Source organism: Saimiri boliviensis, chromosome 14 (genome assembly GCF_048565385.1).
Source record: "Saimiri boliviensis isolate mSaiBol1 chromosome 14, mSaiBol1.pri, whole genome shotgun sequence".
NCBI lineage: Eukaryota > Metazoa > Chordata > Mammalia > Primates > Cebidae > Saimiri > Saimiri boliviensis.
The window spans coordinates 83,803,209-83,821,479 of record NC_133462.1 but is presented as its reverse complement, the minus strand read 5'-3'; the positions used below and the strand labels follow the sequence as shown (position 1 = coordinate 83,821,479).

Sequence of the window (18,271 nt, the reverse complement as noted above, 5' to 3'; positions counted from 1 at the left end):
TCTCCTGCCTTAGTCTCCTGAGTAGCTGGGACTACAGGTGCCCGCCACCACACCAGGCTTTTTTTTTTTTTTTTTTTTTTTTTTTTTTTTAGTAGAGACGGGGTTTCACCATATGGGCCAAGCTGGAGATCATGTCACTTTTTTTGCTTAAAACCCACCACATAGGCCAGGTGTAGTGGCTCATACCTGTAATCCCAGCACTTTGGGAGCTGAGGCAGGCAGATCACTTGAGGTCAGGAGTTGAAGACCAGCCTGGCCAACATGGTAAAACCCTGTCTCTACTAAAATACAAAATTAGCCGGCCATGGTGGCACACGCCTATAATCCCAGCTACTCTGTAGGGTGAGACAGGAGAATCGCTTGAACCCGGGAGGCGGAGGTTGCAGTGAGCAGAGGTCGCGCCACTGCATTCTAGCCCAGGTGACAGAGTGAGACTCCATCTCAAAATAACAAAATAAAACAAAAACCCACCATGTAACTACTTCCCTTTCATTTCAGAGTAAAAACCAAAATCCTTATCATGATTTACATCACATCCTTGCTAGGGACCGCTTCATCCCCTATCACTCTCCCCACCTCTCACTCTGTTCCTGTTACCCCAGCCTCCCTCCTTTCTTTGAGCACATTTTTGAAGTATAGTTTGGCAGTGTCTATTTTCCTACTCTTCATGGAGAAGCACTGAACCTGAATTATCATCAAAATACAAGTCAAGATGCTTTCGGACTGAATGTTAATAATTCTATCTGCTAGTGTAAAAGTCTGTCTTCTGCAAAGATGATCTAGTAGTTACATCACAGGCATTTAATTTAAAAGCATTCAGCTATTGGCTAAAAAAAGAAAGAGAAGTAATCACTAAATAGCACACTTTACTAGGGCAGTATGTACCCACCCAAGGCAGAGTGCCAGTAGTCCTGAAAAGAATATCTGAAGGATTTTAAGGTTTCCCAACTATTAACCACACACACACACACACACACACACACACACACACACACACACACACACAAAAGTGAAATTTGTTGTTTAGGTGACTAGGTGAGATGATTTCCTTGAGGAAGAAAGTGAACAACTGAAGCCTGAAGAGAAACTTTAATGATAAAGAATTAGAGGGCCCGGCACACTGGCTCACGCCTGTAATTCTAGCACTTTGAGGGGCTGAGGTGAAAGGATGGCTTGAGGTCAGCAGTTCGAGACCAGCCTGGGCAGCATAGTGAGAGCTCATCACTACCAAATAAATAAGAATTAGAGGAATAAAAAAAAACTTCTACAGAATTACATATGCAAAAACATACACACTATATATTTTAGGCTATTTAAGAGATTTTCAAGGGCAATTTTTACATCATTGACGATCAAACTGAGGTCAGTTCAAGGCCAGCCTGGCCAACATAGAGAAAAGAGAACCAGCAAGAAGTGACCCTCATATGGAAGGGACAAGAAGGCCCTTGGAAGTGTCATTAAGGGGCTGGGGTGAGGCCTAAGGCAAGAGATAGCCAGTAGGGAACTCTACTGGGCACCATGGGAACAAGTTTATCTCATACTTGGTTTAAAAGTTTTCTGTCTGTATCTCTTAGGTTAAAGCCTTTTAAAAGTCTGTTAAACACAACAGCCATGTCTTAGCTGTGATTTGGGGAATAAAGGGAGGCACTATGTCTGTGTTTGGGGTCAAAGCAGAAGGATCTGGGGCTGTGGCCTAGAGAAGTGGTTATGAGTTGAGGTGGTTGATTGAGAACACTAGAGCAGCCTGGAACAAGAGGTGGCAATGATGACCTTGTAGAAAACAGAACACACCTCAGCACTTATAAATATTTAGAGACGGGACTAGAATTTCTGGAGTTACATGGGTTAAGGAAACAGATTGCATTCATGGGGATTGAAAAGGAGGCTGCTTCCTCCCTTTCCATCACCGGAAAAGTAAAGCGTTTGGAAAAATTCAGAATATATATATATAAGAAGAAATATCTGGGCTATAGTGGCTAAGTCTGGAAAGAAAGATTGGGGTGGGCTAAAGGATTCTAACATTATATTTTTTGTTTGCATTTGTATTACATTGCTTGTGTTTGCTATGATAATCATGCATCAGTTTTTTATTCAACATAAGGTTCCTGGTCAACATAGTGAAACCCCGTCTCTACTAAAAATACAAAAAACTAGCTGGGCGTGGTGGCGCGTGCCTGTAATCCCAGCTACTTAGGAGGCTGAGGCAGGAGAATTGCCTGAGCCCAGGAGGCGGAGGTTGCGGTGAGCCGAGATCGCGCCATTGCACTCCAGCCTGGGTAACAAGAGCGAAACTCCGTCTCAAAAAAAAAAAAAAAAAACATAAGGTTTAGGGAAAAGTAGAATAACTCTACAAATTATTGTAAAATTCATTAGAAATAGGCCAGGCTCACGCCAGTAATCCCAGCACTCTGGGAGACCAAGGAAGGTGGATCACCTGAGGTCAGGAGTTGAAGACCAGCCAGGCCAACATGACAAAACTTTGTCTCTACAAAATTACAAAAATTAGCCTGCTATGGTGGTGCACTCCTGTAGTTCCAGCTACTCAAAAAGCTGAGCCAAGAGAACTGCTTGAACCCGGGAGGCCAAAGTTGCAGTGAGCCCAGACCTGGAGGATAGAGCTAGACTCTATCTCAAAAAAAAAAAAAAAAAAAAAAAAAAAAGAAAGAATATATATGTGAGAAATAAGAGTATTGAGAGGAAGAATTGCCCTCTGGATTACAAAATATTACACAACTACAATCACTAGAGTATTATGGTGCTGATGAAAGGACAGATGAATGCAAAACTATGGCTTGGAAACAAATACTCTTATGTTAAACAATTTTAATAAATTGAGGTGATGTCATAAAGTAACAGGGCAAATAATGGGCCAAGACAATAGTTAGCTATATGGAAACAATTAATTAATTTTGAGATCCTTGCATTACATCGTATTCCAAAATACACTCCAGATGGATTGAAGTTAAATAAAACAAACAAGAATCTTGACCAGATCTTGTGATCAGAAATACCCTAAAATATGGGGAAAAAATTAAATATTGATAATTTGAAATTATGAAAAATTTAAAGTGTTTTTGTCCTAGAAGTTATAAAATTAGAAGGCAAGAAAACTGAGGAAAAATAAAGAGCTTATACAAATAGATAAAAGGCAAGATACATGAATAATTCACAAAAGAACTAGAAACAGCTAACTAACATAAAAATACTCAATCTCATTGATGAAAAAAGTTTTGTCCTTTGAATTAGTAAAGAATTTTTTTTTAATGAGGGTAAGTGGGATAAGAAAAATTTGCATATTGAAGGCAGACATACACATTGAAATAATGGCAGTATGAATAAAGAGACTTAAAAATAATATCAGAAAAGGAAATTATCTGAAATGTGGGGAAAGTTTTGTGCGCAGAAGTGGCAGTATTACTTATTACAGTGGAATAATGGAAACAACCAGTGTGTCCAATAATACGGGACCAGATAAGAAGTTACAGTGTGTTAGTCTTCATGCATGACCCAAAAGAAAAAAAAAAAAAGAAATTATAGTGTGGAAAAATGATTAAAAGTTATATTTTCTGAGATTACTAATTAAATATGAGAATGCTTATAGGTTAGGTGAAAACAGGTGGATATAAATTCTTATTTATAGTATGAATGCCAAATTTTTTTAATGAAAAAACTTTTTTTTTAAAAAAAGGTTGAATTGTATGTAGTATGTTACTTACATTATTCTATGTTTTCTTTTCTTTCTTTCTTTTTTTTTTTATAGACGGGGTTTCACCATGTTGGTCAGGCTGGTCTTGAACTCCCGACCTCAGGTGATCTGCCCGCCTTGGCCTCCTAAGTGCTTGGATTACAGGCGTGAGCCACCACACCCAGCCCTTATTCTATGTTTTCTAAAACATATTCCTTTTCATGATCATGTATTACTTTTGTAATCAGAAAAAAAAATTATTCTTTACAGCCTTCACAATCAAGTCCAAATTCCTTAGATACTAGGTGATTACAACCTGGCCTCTGCCTTCTGTTTACCTCATCATCACCCTGTTCCTAACTTGCACTAAGGTCATACCAGTTGCTTACATTTCCCAAATTGCCATGTCATCACTAGCTAGGTTCATTTATTTATTTACTTATTTTTTTGCCTACAGTGCTCTTGAATGCTCTTCCCACTTTCTGGCCTTGTTAACTGGCCACTTTGATTTCGAGCCCCAGTCCTGTATTTTCAAGGGATAGCTTCCTCTGGGGACTCATGAGCAGAGTTAAATATAGTTGGCATTCCACATCCCTGCACACCATATCTATGAATTCAACCCACCTTGAATTCAAGAAAAAAGCAAATTTGAATTTGCTGCATGCCATTGAATCCATGTGAAGTGATGCGTAGACATCATATTAGGTGTCATGAGTAATTTAGAGATGATTTAGAGTATATGAGAGGATATGTGTACATTACATGCAAATATTATACCATTTTATATAAAGGACTTGAGCATCCATGAATTTTGGTATCCATAGAAGGTCCTAGAATCAATCCCTCATGAGTAGAGGCAACTGTACCCCTGCTTTGTGCTGCTCTAACATCCTGTGCATTCCTTTATCAGAGCACTTACCACATTGAATTGCCACTCTGGTTACCAACCACCCTAGTTTGTCTCGCCCTAATTCTAATTCTGTTCACTTGCTACCACTTACACTACAAGCCCCTTGACTCCATGGACTGTTTCTATCACTGCTGATTATTATTTCCATTATACATACTGTCACTCTTACCATTTTCTTTTTTTATGGAGAGAAAGTCCCACTCTGCCACCCAGGCTGAGTGCTGTGGTGTGATCCTAATTCACTGTAACCTTGAATTCTGAGGCCTGCCTCAGCCTCCTGAGTAGCTGGAGCTACAGACATATACCACCATGGAGACGCCTAATTTTTAATGTTTTGTGGAGATGAGGTCTTGCTATGTTGCCCAGGCTGGTCTTGAACTCCTGGACTCAAGTGGTCCTCCCTCGTCAGCCTCCTCAAGTGCTGGGATTACAGGAGTGACTCTCTTGCAATCTTTTTTTTGTTTTTTCTTTTTCAATCTTAACTCATTTTAGTCATGAGATTATTAGAGGATAGTAGAAAACATGTAAGCGGAAAGGTCACTGGTCCTATCAACAAGTACTATAGATAGCTCCCACTGTGATGTGGTTTGAAGGATGTTAAAAAGTTATTTAAAATTATTTTGGTTACCAGACTGTCAGAGTGCCGGTGAAAAACTTCTCCGCTAGCTTTTTAAGTGAAACAACACCTTGATTATTTAATATATTAAGATGATTTTTGTTTGTGCTTCCCTTTAGTGCTCTTTGTAACTTTGAACAGTTGTTTAAATACTGCTGTTTAATATTGCAATCCATCCCATTTCAATCCCATACTCCCCTACCCTGCCCTATTTGTTATATTTTCCAAACCACAAATCATCTTCTAACACGCAGGTTGAGTATATTTCTTTATTATGTCTATAGTCTGAGCCCTATTCCCCATCACCACAGGATAAGGATCTTTATTTTGTTAACTAGCATATCTAAAGTATCTACAAAAGTGCCTGGCACATAATAGATGCTTAATAAGTATTTGTCAAATGACTAGCTCTGCCAAAATGAGGGAAAAGTCCTCTTTTTGGGACAACTCATTCTAATTATTCACAAAATGAAAATTTTACAATATCAGCAGAGGCCATTTACTACCTTGCTTGAGGATAAAAATAGCATTCCCTTTCTGGCAACCAATTATTACTTTCTTGACTTTTTTTTTTTTTTTTTTTTTGAGGCGGAGTTTCGCTCTTGTTACCCAGGCTGGAGTGCAATGGCGCGATCTCGGCTCACCGCAACCTCCGCCTCCTGGGTTCAGGCAATTCTCCTGCCTCAGCCTCCTGAGTAGCTGGGATTACAGGCACGTGCCACCATGCCCAGCTAATTTTTTGTATTTTTAGTAGAGACGGGGTTTCACCATGTTGACCAGGATGGTCTCGATCTCTCGACCTCGTGATCCACCCGCCTCGGCCTCCCAAAGTGCTGGGATTACAGGCTTGAGCCACCGCGCCCGGCTTATTTTTATTTATTTTTTTTTTTTGAGACACAGTCTTATTCTGTTGCCCAGGCTGGAGAGTGCACTGGCACGATCTTGGCTCACTGCCTCCTGGGTTCAAGCGATTCTTCTGCCTCAGCCTCCAGAGTAGCTGGGACTATGGGTACTCACCATGAACCCCGGCTAATTTTTGTATTTTCAGACAGGGTTTTGCCATGCTGGCCGGGCTGGTCTCAGACTCCCGCCCTCAAGTGATCTGCCCACCTCGGCCTCCTGAAGTGCTGGGATTACAGATGTGAGCCACCGTGCCAGGCCCTCTGGACAATTTGTTTAATTGAAATGTTGAAAACATGTCAACAGGTCCAGCACAGTGGCTCACACCTGTGATCCCAGCACTTCAGGAGGCCGAGGTGGGTGGATCACCTGAGGTCATGAGTCCGAGACCACCCTGGCCAACATGGTGAAATCCCCTCTCTTCTTAAAATACAAAAATTAGCCAGGTGTGGTGGCCCATGACTATAGTCCCAGCTACTCAGGAGGCTGAAGCAGCAGAATCGCTTGAACCAGGAGGTGGAGACTGCAGTGAGCCGAGATGATACAACCGCACTCCAGCCTGGACGAACTCCGTCTCAAAAAATAAAAAATAAAAGAAGTCAACATAGTGTCTAAACAAAGAAGAACTTCTAAAAGTAATTTCTAGATATTATATAGCCTCCTTCCTTACTGCAATGTGTACACAATGTCTGGGAAAGCGGCATGCAGATCTTGGTGACATTTGTCCAAAAGCCACAATAATTACATCCTTTTTATTTACAGCTGTTTACAAGAAAAAAATAAGTATTCCTTCCTGTCTTCAGGGTCCATGAAGAGGGGCCCTACAGACTTTCAAAATTCTTAAAACAGTAGTGTTTCTCAAATTTGCACAGTACACTGCAGTAGCCAGCCTCTAAGACGGTCCCCAGTGATCCTTGCCGCCTGATATTTACATCCTGGTGTGGTCCCTCCACCAGTAAATCAGGGTTGCTCTGTGTGACCAACAGAGGAAAGAAGTCATGGTATGTTTTCCAAAGCTTCATCATAAAAAGCACTGCAGAGTCTGCCATGTCAGTCAGTCACCTCAGAAGCACATTCTCCAGCCCCAGTCAAGCCTTTGGATGACTGCTGCCCCAGCTGACATCTTCCTGCAACTTTATGAGACCCTTAACCAGAACTCAGCTCTCAAATTCTTGACTTACAGAAATTGTGAGAGGTAACAAATGATTATTATTATTTTAAGAGTTTTTGGTTAATCTGATAGGTAGGGACAGATAAATATACAAAACCCTTTTAAAGTAAAAACAAAGATTTCTGGTCCTAATGAGTTAAAATCATCTATATTCTTTTACTTAAACACAAACATGTGGAATAAACTCCTTAGGCTTATAGCTTTTGTACAACTATCAAAGCAAACAGATGATCACATTAAATATAATACAGCAAACAGGCTAGGCATGGTGGCTCACACCTGTAATCCCAGCACCTTGGGAGGTCAAGGTGGGCAGATCAGGAGGTCAGGAGTTTGAGACCAGCCTGGCCAACCCCATCTCTACTAAAAATACAAAAATTAGCTGGGCCTGGTAGAACACACCTGTAATCTCAGCTACTTGGGAGGCTGAAGCAGGTGAATCACTTGAACCCAGGAGGCAGAAGTTGCAGTGAGCTGAGACCGTGCCACTGCACTCCATCCTGGGCAACAGACTCCATCTCAAAACAATATATAGATATAGATAATTTTTTTTTCAGCAAACAATATTATAAAACAAATAAGATGTAATTGCAACAGAGGGTTGGTTTGCTGAAACTACTATGCCACTCATTGAGACAATGGCAGGGCCTGGGGAGTCTACTGCTGACTGTTCAGTTAGTTACTCAAAGTATTTTTGTCCCTTAAGCCTGTTTGAGGTGAATCTTCTATCATCCAAGACTTTTTCTCAACAATACAGTCACATTCTGTTTCCACAACTTGTGGAAACTTTAAAAAAACAACAACAAACAAACAAAAAAAAAAAACGCGACCAGGTGCGGTGGCTCAGGCCTACAATCCCAACACTTTGGGAGGCCCAGGCGGGCGGATCACTTGAGGTCAGGAGTTCCAGACCAGCTTGGCCAACATGGTGAAACCCCATCTCTACTAAAAAAAAAAAAAAAATACAAAAATTAGCTGGGAGTGGTGGTGGGCACCTTTGTAATCCCAGCTACTCGAGAGGCTGCGGCAGAAGAATTATTTGAACCCGGGAGGCGGAGGTTGCATTGAGCCCAGATCGCGCCACTGCACGCCAGCCTGGGCGACAGAGAGAGACTCCGTCTGAAAAAAAAAAAAAAAAACAAGAGCGCCCCATAGCCCAGCCGCTCGTTCTCATCCTTCTTTCCCATTCTCACCCCAGTGCCCTCACCGCCCGGTCCCCGCTTTCTCGGAGCCTCGGCGCGGGCCGGGAGGGCCAGGAGGGTTCCCGCTTGGGGCACAGCCGCACAACGGGGGGCTAGCATTGTGCCTGGAAGGCGCCCTTCCCCAGGTCCCCGGAGCCCACGTTCTCCCAGCTCGCCCGGCTCCCGTTTCGCTCCCAGCTCCAGTTTGAACCCGGAGCACGTGCAGTTCTACCCTGTTTGGCCCATCGCCATCGTGCTCCAGCCCCAGAGCACAGAACAGGGCAAAGAGCCGGGCGGGAACCCACTACACCAGAGCTAGTCCCTGATGTTTCACCGCTCCAGACTCCGGCTTCCTCGCCCCGCGCTCTTCGGGCCAAGGAGACGTCAGCAGAATCCCACCATCCACAGCAAGCGAACAAACGAGGACCCAGAACAAAGGAGCTCTGGGTGATTTCACACAAGAGCCACTCGGATTTCCTTCAAATCCGAGGCAAACCGCAATCTTAGTCTCAGCGCATTTCCCTTCGTGGCTGGAGAAAGCCTCTGAGCGCCGGATAGCCGGCACTACCTCCCCTCGGCCGTGGGGTGGCAGCAAATGTCAAGAGGAGATGCGCATGCTCTGTGTGGGACTTCGCGCTTCGCTTCCGCGGCCGCCGAGTGACGGAACGCATGCTTAGGATTATGGGAAATGTGGTTTTTAAACGTTAGCATCCCACGGGCGCCCCCTGCCTGGGCCAGGAGCGGGACTTCAGCTCCCGGCCGGCCGGCGGGCGCGGGTGGGAAAGCGGGAGGAGAGGGCGGGGCGAGTGGGAGAAAAGGTGGGAGGAGCCGCAGGAAAGGCTGGGTGGAGAGGGCGGGGCTTCGGCCGGCTAAGCCGCCGCCGCCGGCGGTCTGAGGAACCGGAGGAGCGGGGCCGGGAGCCGCGAGGAGGTCCAGACGGCGCTGAGCGCGAAAGCGGGCGTGCTCGAAGTGGTCGCGCGGGCGTTCGCCGCCTCGCCTCGGTCTCCGCACTTGCAGGTCCCCTCCCTCTCTGCCGGGACGCGGGAGAGCCCGGTTCGCGGCGGGGGCGGCCAATGCGAAACTGGCTGGTGCTGCTGTGCCCGTGTGTGCTCGGGGCCGCGCTGCACCTCTGGCTGCGGCTGCGCTCCCCGCCGCCCGCCCGCGCCTCCGGGGCCGGGCCTGCAGGTGAGTTCCCGGGGCCCGGCGGGCGGGCGGCCCCTGGGGGCGAGAGGCCCGGCTGCGTGCCGCGGAGCTCTGCTGGGAATTGCTGGAGGGCGGGGGGGAAGGGCCGAACGCGACGGTCCCCGGGCGAAACAAACGGCTCTTTTCATCCTCGGAGCGTGAACCTCGGGCAAACTTGAGGGAGCGTTTCTCTTTTCGTGCCCTCGCGGCTCCTCACCTCCCGGTTTCCCGTGACGGCCGCAGCGCGGGCCCCCGCAGCTGCCAGTCCTTCGCCCGTCCGCAGGCCTGGGCGGTGAAGCCCGACGCCGCCCGCTCGCCCGGGAGGGGAGCCTCGGGTGCCCTTCAGCCTCCGGCGCCTGCCGCTTCGGAAGCTCGGGCTCTGAAGTTGGTTTCTTCCTCCCCAAGTCGTTGGTCTTTTCTCGGTCAGGACTCGGGTTTTAGTGCCGTGGATAATGTGTGTGCGTGTTTTCAGAGGTCGCCGGGTTTTGCTTTTAAGGACTAACTTTGCTGGAAGAATACGCTGTCGTTCGTATTCTCGGATCGTGATGTCAGTCGGTGAAACGAATCTAGACGTGAAATAGGGCATGGCCGCGAGTGGAGTTGTTCTGGGAGTTTGGTTCGCAGAGCCTGCTAATGCCGTTCATACGGAAATATCAAATTCTTTAACGATCATGTCCATTTGCTCTAAAACTTCATCCCTCTCGGGAATGAAACCTTTGTTCTTGTTTCGCTTCACAGCCTAGTAGAATGCTTTACTCGCAGTGGGTGCCCCGTGGATTATTTCGTTCATGGGTTCCACCACCCTGAACACGACTTCAGGTTTCCCTATTCTGTCTTCTTCCTTAACTTGCCCTAGGACATAAAAGAAACCTAGAAAGCGCTTTTAAAGATGATGTAATATTTTGTGACTATACCGGGACTTATTTTTTCCCCTTCTCTCTCTCCAAAACAGCTGTTTACTTATCCAAAAGTTCTTAAAATTGGAATTATTTGCAGTTCAGCACTCTATGCCTTATAAGTAGAAAGTATTCGGCAATCCTCAAAACAGTTTCGGTTATATGAAATTATATTGAGGTTATTTTGGTAACAGTCTCTTTTCCTATTAGATCACCAGCTCTTTGAAAAGGGTTTGTGTGACCTGAATAGAATTACACACTATTTAAGTTATTTAATGACAGTATGGTGCTACAGTACTCTTAACCAGTTAACGGGTCAGGGTTTCGTTCAGTGTTGTTTTTTAGGTTTTTGTAAAGTGAACTGAGAAGAGAGTGCCATATATTAAAACTGCTTTGTAACATCTGTTTGTGTGTTACAGGTTTCTCTCTTTCGTTGTGAGTGAGCCCAGCTGGAACCTATTACAGAGCGTCCTTAGTATATTTATGACCTTAATGGTTGTTTAGGGTTCAGTAAAACAAAAACCCTGCCTTCAAAGTGAATTCTTAGTAGACTTGTTAGGCAGTCTCTTAGTTTGAAACAAATTTTTCCTACTCCCTTACTGCAGATGAAGAATAATACCTTTATTTGCCATCCAGTTAGACTAGGCTAGATCTAGGAAATGAAGTAGACTATAGAAAAGGACAGGGTAATAATGTAGGTAAGAAGATCAATACTAGTTATGTGAATTTGGCTTTGAATGAGTACTGTGTATCTGGTTAGATAATAAGGTTGTGTTTTGTTTTTTGTTAAGTTCCTGGATATGTGTGTCGAATCTACAGGTTTGTTACACTGGTAAACGTGTTCCCTGGTGGTTTACTGCCTCTGTCAACCCATCGATATTTTAATAATCTAAATTAAACATGACTGGCCAGATGCAGTGGCTCACACCTGTAATCCCAGCACTTCGGGAGGCCCTGGTGGGTGGATCACCTGAAGTCAGGAGTTCAAGACTAGCTTGGCCAACATGGTGAAACCCCGTCTGTACTAAAAATACAAAAATTAGCTGGGTGTGGTGGTGCACGCCTGTAATCCAGCTACTCGGGAGGCTGAGGCAGGAGAATCACTTGAACCAAGGAGGCGGAGGTTGCAGTGAACCGAGATCGTGCCATTGCACTCCAGCCTAGGCAACAAGAGCGGAACTCAAAAAGATTAATTCATTCATTAAACATAACTGACTCCTACCTTTCTTTTTTTTTTTTCTTTTGGTGCTTTCAAAACTAAAAGCATGGAAGGATCTTAAATGCTAACATTTCCCATAGTTCCTTTACCACTGTGCTCTCACCATGTTTAAACTAAAATCGCTGTGTTTACTTTTTAACCCTTATACTTTAAGCCTAATGGGAGAGAAAAAACCCAAGATTTTGCTAAGTATTCTTTTGCTGGATTAATCTTTTAAAATGTTTTTCTTCTTCTTTTGCTTTGTCTGTCTTCAGTCTCATTAAGTCATGGCAGTTTTTTTTTTTTTTTTTTCTTAAAGAGAGATTTACCTTCCCTGAATATTTAAAAAAAAAAAAAAAAAAAAAAAAAAAAAAAAAAAAAAAAGCTCTCTGGCCGGCAGTTGCTTCAGCAAATATTTGAGAGCCTACTGTGTGCCAGCTCCTGTTGTAGGTATGGAATTAGAGCAGTAATCAAGGTAAACTCCCTGCCTTCAGGTAGTTTACAAATTAGAAGAGGAGACAGAGCATCAGGAAATAATTATAACTATCACAGCGGATAGTGATAAATATGGTGAAAAAAGATAAAGCTGTGTTAAGAGATTAAAGAGGTGGCTTTTAAATAGGTCAGGGAAGTCCCTTCCGTTCTGAAGAGAGAACAGTTGAGGAGGGACCTAAATGAAGTGAGTGAATGAGTACCAGAATCTGCAGTTTTTTAATGTGATGGCTTCCCTTAAACCAGTGAGGGAAAGAGGAAGTGAAATCAGCACACCTAAGAGTGACAGAGAAAAATGGAGGTGGAGATAACTATCAAACTAAGAAATCTAAGCATAGGATATCTTGGTGACAAAATACTCGTTTTGGGAATGCCCTAAGTAGGAATGATTTAATGGTTAATTTAGAAAAACAATGTGACAGAAGAAGGCACCTCTTTCTAGTGTATCTGGAAAGAAAGAAACCAAAAGAAAGCAGCATCGTCACTCAATAGATACATAGTCACTCAACATAGCTTCTATGCTGGATGCCTAGTCCCTGCTCTCAAGGTGCTCACAGTGTCTAATGGAAACAGACACAGGGCAAGTAGAAGGTCGAAAAACAGACTGAGCTTGCTTTGTAATTTTGCCTGGGGCAGGTTCTCCCAAAATTATCCCTCTATGCTAATCGTGTCTCTGTGCTTCACTTTCCTTATTTATAAAATTATGATCTCATAGACTTATTGTGATGATTCAATTAGTGAAACATGCAGACCAGTGCCCATTTCCTAGTAAACACGCCATAAGTTTTAGACAGGAGTAGTAGTCTGATGGCAGCTGATGCCCGTGCTAGTGTGGTGTTTTGGGAGGTGTCTTTGGTATTGTGTATGATAATTGTCCTAATTGTTAGATCTGTGATCGATTTCCTTTTTTTTGAGACGGAGTATCACCCTGTCACCAGGCTGGAGTGCAGTGGCATAATCTCGGCCTACTGCAACCTCTGTCTCCCAGGTTCCCCTGCCTCAGCCTCCCAAGTAACTGGGACTACAGCTGTGCACCACCACACCCAGCTAATTTTTTGTATTTAGCAGAGACAGGGTTTCACCATGTTAGCCAGGATGGTCTTGATCTCCTGACCTTGTGATCTGCCTGCCTCTGCCGCCCAAAGTACTGGGATTACAGGTGGGAGCCAAGGCACCCGGCCTTCGTTTTCAAGATTTGTATCTATTTGTGACTGATCTCTTCCAAAGCTGCATATGAGAGTGGAATTTTTGTTTGATTTTTAAGACTCTTGGGCTTACTTTGAGCAATCAATTTTGATGTCAGTCTTCCTCAGACTTCTTTATTTTGAGACATGGTTTTACTCTGTTACCCAGGCTGGAGTGTAATGGCAAAATCTTGGCTAACTGAAACCGCTGCCTCCAGGTTCAAGCCATTCTCCTGCCTTAGCCTCCCGAGTAGCTGGGATTACAAGTATGCACCACCACACCCAGCTAATTTTTGTATTATTAGTAGAGACTGGCCATGTTGGCCAGGCTGGTCTTGAATTTCTGACCTCAAGCGATCCACCTGCCTCAGCCTCCTGAAGTGCTAGGATTATAGGCACGAGCCACCACACTGGGCCCTCCCCTAGACTTTAATGTACTTTTGGATGTCTGCTCTCAGTGCAGTCAGGCAGGTTGCCAGACTCTCAGGATATATTACATATTAAAGAAAATACATAGTCCTTACTGTAGGGTCTCAGAAAAAAACTATACCCCAAAATAAGGCCTCAGAAGCAGCTCTCTCTGACCTGCTGCTGCTGTCCTCTCTCTGGCTTCGAATGCTCACCTGAGGCTAGCCATAGAAACTAAAATTCCTCTTCCCCAAAGCCAACGATTAAACATAAAAATATTACTCTGACTTCCCCACCACCACCTTTCTATATAAAAATTACCTAGTCTACCTTCTTTGATTACAGATTATAAGAACCTGGCTCCTATCCCATACCCAGAAGAAAGGACTATAACTCAGGACAAGAAGACTCCAGACAGACAGGCAGGCTTTGCTGGGTTTTCTCACTCCGTCTATTAACATTAGTTCTTACCCTTTCTGTCCAGTCTTATCACATAGCTGTTCATACTTTGTTGAACCTAAGCACAGGAATGGGCAGTTTCTCCTGCATCTTTGGGTCTTCATTCTGAAAGCTTCCATGTCATATAAAACTGATCAAATAAATTTATGTACCTTTTTGCCTATTAATCAGTCTCTTGTCAGTGATTTTCACTGAACCTTCAGAGGGAAAACGTTCCCTTGGCCCTTACATTACCCTCAGGGAGCTTGCTTGGGATTTTGATTTATTTATTTTATTTATTTTATTTTATTTTTTTGGAGACGGAGTTTCGCTTGTTACCCAGGCTGGAGTGCAATGGCGCGATCTTCGCTCACTGCAACCTCTGCCTCCTGGGTTCAGGCAATTCTCCTGCTTCAGCCTCCTGAGTAGCTGGGATTACAGGCACGCGCCACCATGCCCAGCTCATTTTTTGTATTTTTGGTAGAGACGGGGTTTCACCATGTTGACCAGGATGGTCTCGATCTCTTGACCTTGTGATCCACTCGCCTCGGCCTCCCAAAGTGCTGGGATTACAGGCATGAGCCACTGCGCCCAGCAAGGGATTTTGCTTTATTGCTGACATTATGAAGATTTTGTTTACTGCTCTATCTGTGCCATCTAGAACAATGAGCATAGGAGATGCTCTATCATTTGAATGAATAAATCAAGAGAATAAAATTGGTGCAGCTTGATATATTTTCACAAATTGGTAACACCCAACTAATCACCACCCAAATTTTAAAAAAGAAAACCATCAGTGCTTCAGAAGTCCCCTTCATGCTGTGTGTTCTGTTGCTGGCAGGGATGGTAACCAGTGGCAGAAATTTGACTACTTCTGTACTTTATATAAATGGAACCGTCTAGTATGTACATAGTTCCTACAGCCTGTTTATCTTAATATATTAATAGAATAATGTTTAATGATGCAATTAACATGTAATTTTAATGACTGCGTGGTATTCTGTCATACAGCTACATCGTTATTTAACAAGTCCCTTATTTATGCGTTTAGGTAGCTTGCAGTTTTTCGTTTTTGTTTTTGTTTTTGTTTTTGTTTTGAGACGGAGTTTTGCTCTTGTTACCCAGGCTGGAGTGCAATGGCGCGATCTTGGCTCACCGCAACCTCCACCTCCTGGGTTCAGGCAATTCTCCTGCCTCAGCCTCCTGAGTAGCTGGGATTACAGGCACACGCCACCATGCCCAGCTAATTTTTTTGTATTTTTAGTAGAGACGGGGTTTCACCATGTTGACCAGGATGGTCTTGATCTCTTGACCTCGTGATCCACCCGCCTCGGCCTCCCAAAGTGCTGGAATTACAGGCTTGAGCCACCGCGCCCGGCCAGTTTTTCGTTATTCATAGGTGACACTGTGATTAATAAAAATTTTTGTATCACTATTTCTTTAGAATGAGTTCTTAGAATTGCTGGACAAAGTTATACCGTTCTAAATTATTTGACATACTTTGCCAAATTGCCCTGCAGAAGACTGTACCAAATTACATTCCTTCCAGCAATGAAAGAGAGTACACTTTCTTGAAATCACTAACATTTCCGTGAAGTACCCATCATTTAGTTATTTAAGAAGACATTTGTCAGCTTGAATGTAGGAGAAAACTGGTATCTCGTTGCTCTAATTCAAACTTGATTCCTAGTGAAGTTGAACATTTTTTCCATAGGTTTGCTATTTACCTTTCTTTTGTGAATTATCATTATGTCCTTCTGTATCGTGTTTACTTCTGAGCACTTTTTTTCTGTTTCTAGACACCAGAATCAACTAGGCACTCTTTTCTTGTAGCATATAACAGAAGGTAATAAGAGTTTAGAGCCAAGTTGGTAAGGGGAGCTAGGAATTTGAGCAACATTCTTACCCAAGTATTTATTATCCGTCTACGTCGGGTTTTGTACCGTGTGACACAGTAGTCAGGAGTCTATTGAACTAATTTACATTAATGGTATGTGGTTTAAAAAACCTGTATTTCTGAAATTTGACTTCAGTGTATCTGGAAGTAGTTCCCTAAAAGACCACAATATCCCGTGTTACTTCCCTTCTGCAAGAAAAAGAGAAATGCATGTAAAGTAAAGCAGTTGAACAGAAGCAGCTTAGACATGGATTAGAAGCAGGGAAGAATGACAGTGACAGAGAGGTAGAATAAGATCAAAGTAGTTTACATCCATAATCTGTGGAGTTTTCACATGCCACATGTTTATCTTTGTACTTACTTATTATTTTTAGAAAAATCTTGTTTGGCAATAATATGGAGAAGTCAGGTAAAAACCAGTTAGGAGGCCGGGCACAGTGGCTCAAGCCTATAATCCCAGCACTTTGGGAGGCCGAGGCGGGTGGATCACAAGGTCAAGAGATCAAGACCATCCTGGTCAACATGGTGAAATCCCGTCTCTACTAAAAATACAAAAAATGAGCTGGGCATGGTGGCACGTGCCTGTAATCCCAGCTACTCAGGAGGCTGAGGCAGGAGAATTGCCTGAACCCAGGAGGCGGAGGTTGCAGTGAGCCAAGATCGCGCCATTGCACTCCATCCTGGGTAACGAGCGAAACTCCGTCTCAAAAACAAAAACAAAAACAAAAAACCCAGTTAGGATGCCCTTGTCCTGGTCCAGGTGAAAAAACAGACTTAACTAAGCAGCAGCTAGAATTAATGACAAAGGGATAGATTTGAGAAATTTTCTCCTTTTTTCTTTTTATTTATTTCTCTTTTTTTGAGATGAAGTTTTGCTCTTGTTGCCCAGGCTGGAGTGCAGTGGCATGATCTTGGCTCACTGCAACCTCTGCCTCCCAGCTTCAACAATTCTCCTGCCTCAGCCTCCTGAGTAGCTGGGATTACAGGCATGTGCCAGCATGCCCAGCTAATTTTGTATTTTTAGTAGAGATGGCATTTCTCCATGTTGGTCAGGCTCATCTCGAACTCCTGACCTCAGGTGATCCACCTGACTTGGCCTCCCAAAGTGCTGGGATTACAGGCGTGAGCCACCTCACCCAGCCTAGATTTGAGAAATTTTCATGAAGATTTTGAGTCTTTAATCAAGAAAAGATTAAATTATGTTCTATGTAATCTATTTCTAAAAGATTTTCTTTGATTAACCATTAAAAATAAGGTAGTAAATGTTTTGGCATTAAAAGGGATTTTTGAAAATTTGCTTTTGTGCAGCATCCTTATTTTCTGATGATGTCAGATAAATGAGGCATTTAGATTAAATGCAATTTTTGCTCTACAGCTTTTAATCTTCTGAGATGAGACTTTGAAACAAATGAAGTAGAATATCCAAAGACTTTTTTGTATCAGTTTTCTCTAAGAAGCTGAAGCACAGGGATTTAAATATCTTTTTACTAAAGCAATACAAAATGTTGGCTATGGAATCAATGTCAGAACTGGCTGGTCACCACTACCTTTGCCTCCTTCCTGACACTAGAATGTACTTAATATTTCTCTTTGAAAAAGGTGAGGAGTCATATTGTCAATTTTACATAATCATTTAAATTAGTCTCCAAATTCAGACACTCATTTAGAGTGAGTTCCAGCACTAGGTACAACTTACATCACACAGTTACGTATCTGAGAAAAAATGTTCTGAGCCATGAGATGAAAAAAACTGATGTGTTAACCAGCATGTTCAGTGATCTGCTTATTGCTAATTCAGTTGCACTTGTATTATGGATAAAAAGATCAGAATTTAGACTCAGATAAGCTATATTAAGCTGTATAGCTATAGAATAGAACAGTGATAAAGAATGGAGTAAGATTGCCTGGGATTAAATCTTAGCCCAGCCATTTCCAAGCTGTTTGACTTATGGCAAGTTACTGAATTCTCTGTGTGTTTCATTTGTTCAACAATTACCTACTTCATAGGCTTGTGAACATTAAATGATATTCTATATGTAGTGTGTTTCACAGATTAGGTGTTCAGTAAACATGGCCTATTAATAAGCTTACTCTGAAAATTTGAATTTATTTA

General features: G+C 43.2%; 1 protein-coding gene across 2 annotated transcripts in view; it reads left to right on the top strand.

Annotated features, from left to right (window-relative positions):
- Window positions 1-9,316: 9,316 nt before the first annotated feature.
- B3GALNT2 (beta-1,3-N-acetylgalactosaminyltransferase 2) overlaps window positions 9,317-18,271 on the top strand; it is a 56,288-nt gene continuing 47,333 nt past the window's right edge. Inside the window, exon 1 of one of the 2 annotated variants that reach the window (XM_074385341.1) lies at window positions 9,317-9,648. In XM_074385341.1, the coding sequence (XP_074241442.1) occupies window positions 9,537-9,648 (112 nt within the window). In that variant the 5' untranslated portion in view covers window positions 9,317-9,536. The remainder of the gene's footprint in view (window positions 9,649-18,271) is intronic. The other variant, XM_039464302.2, reaches the window with a different exon arrangement.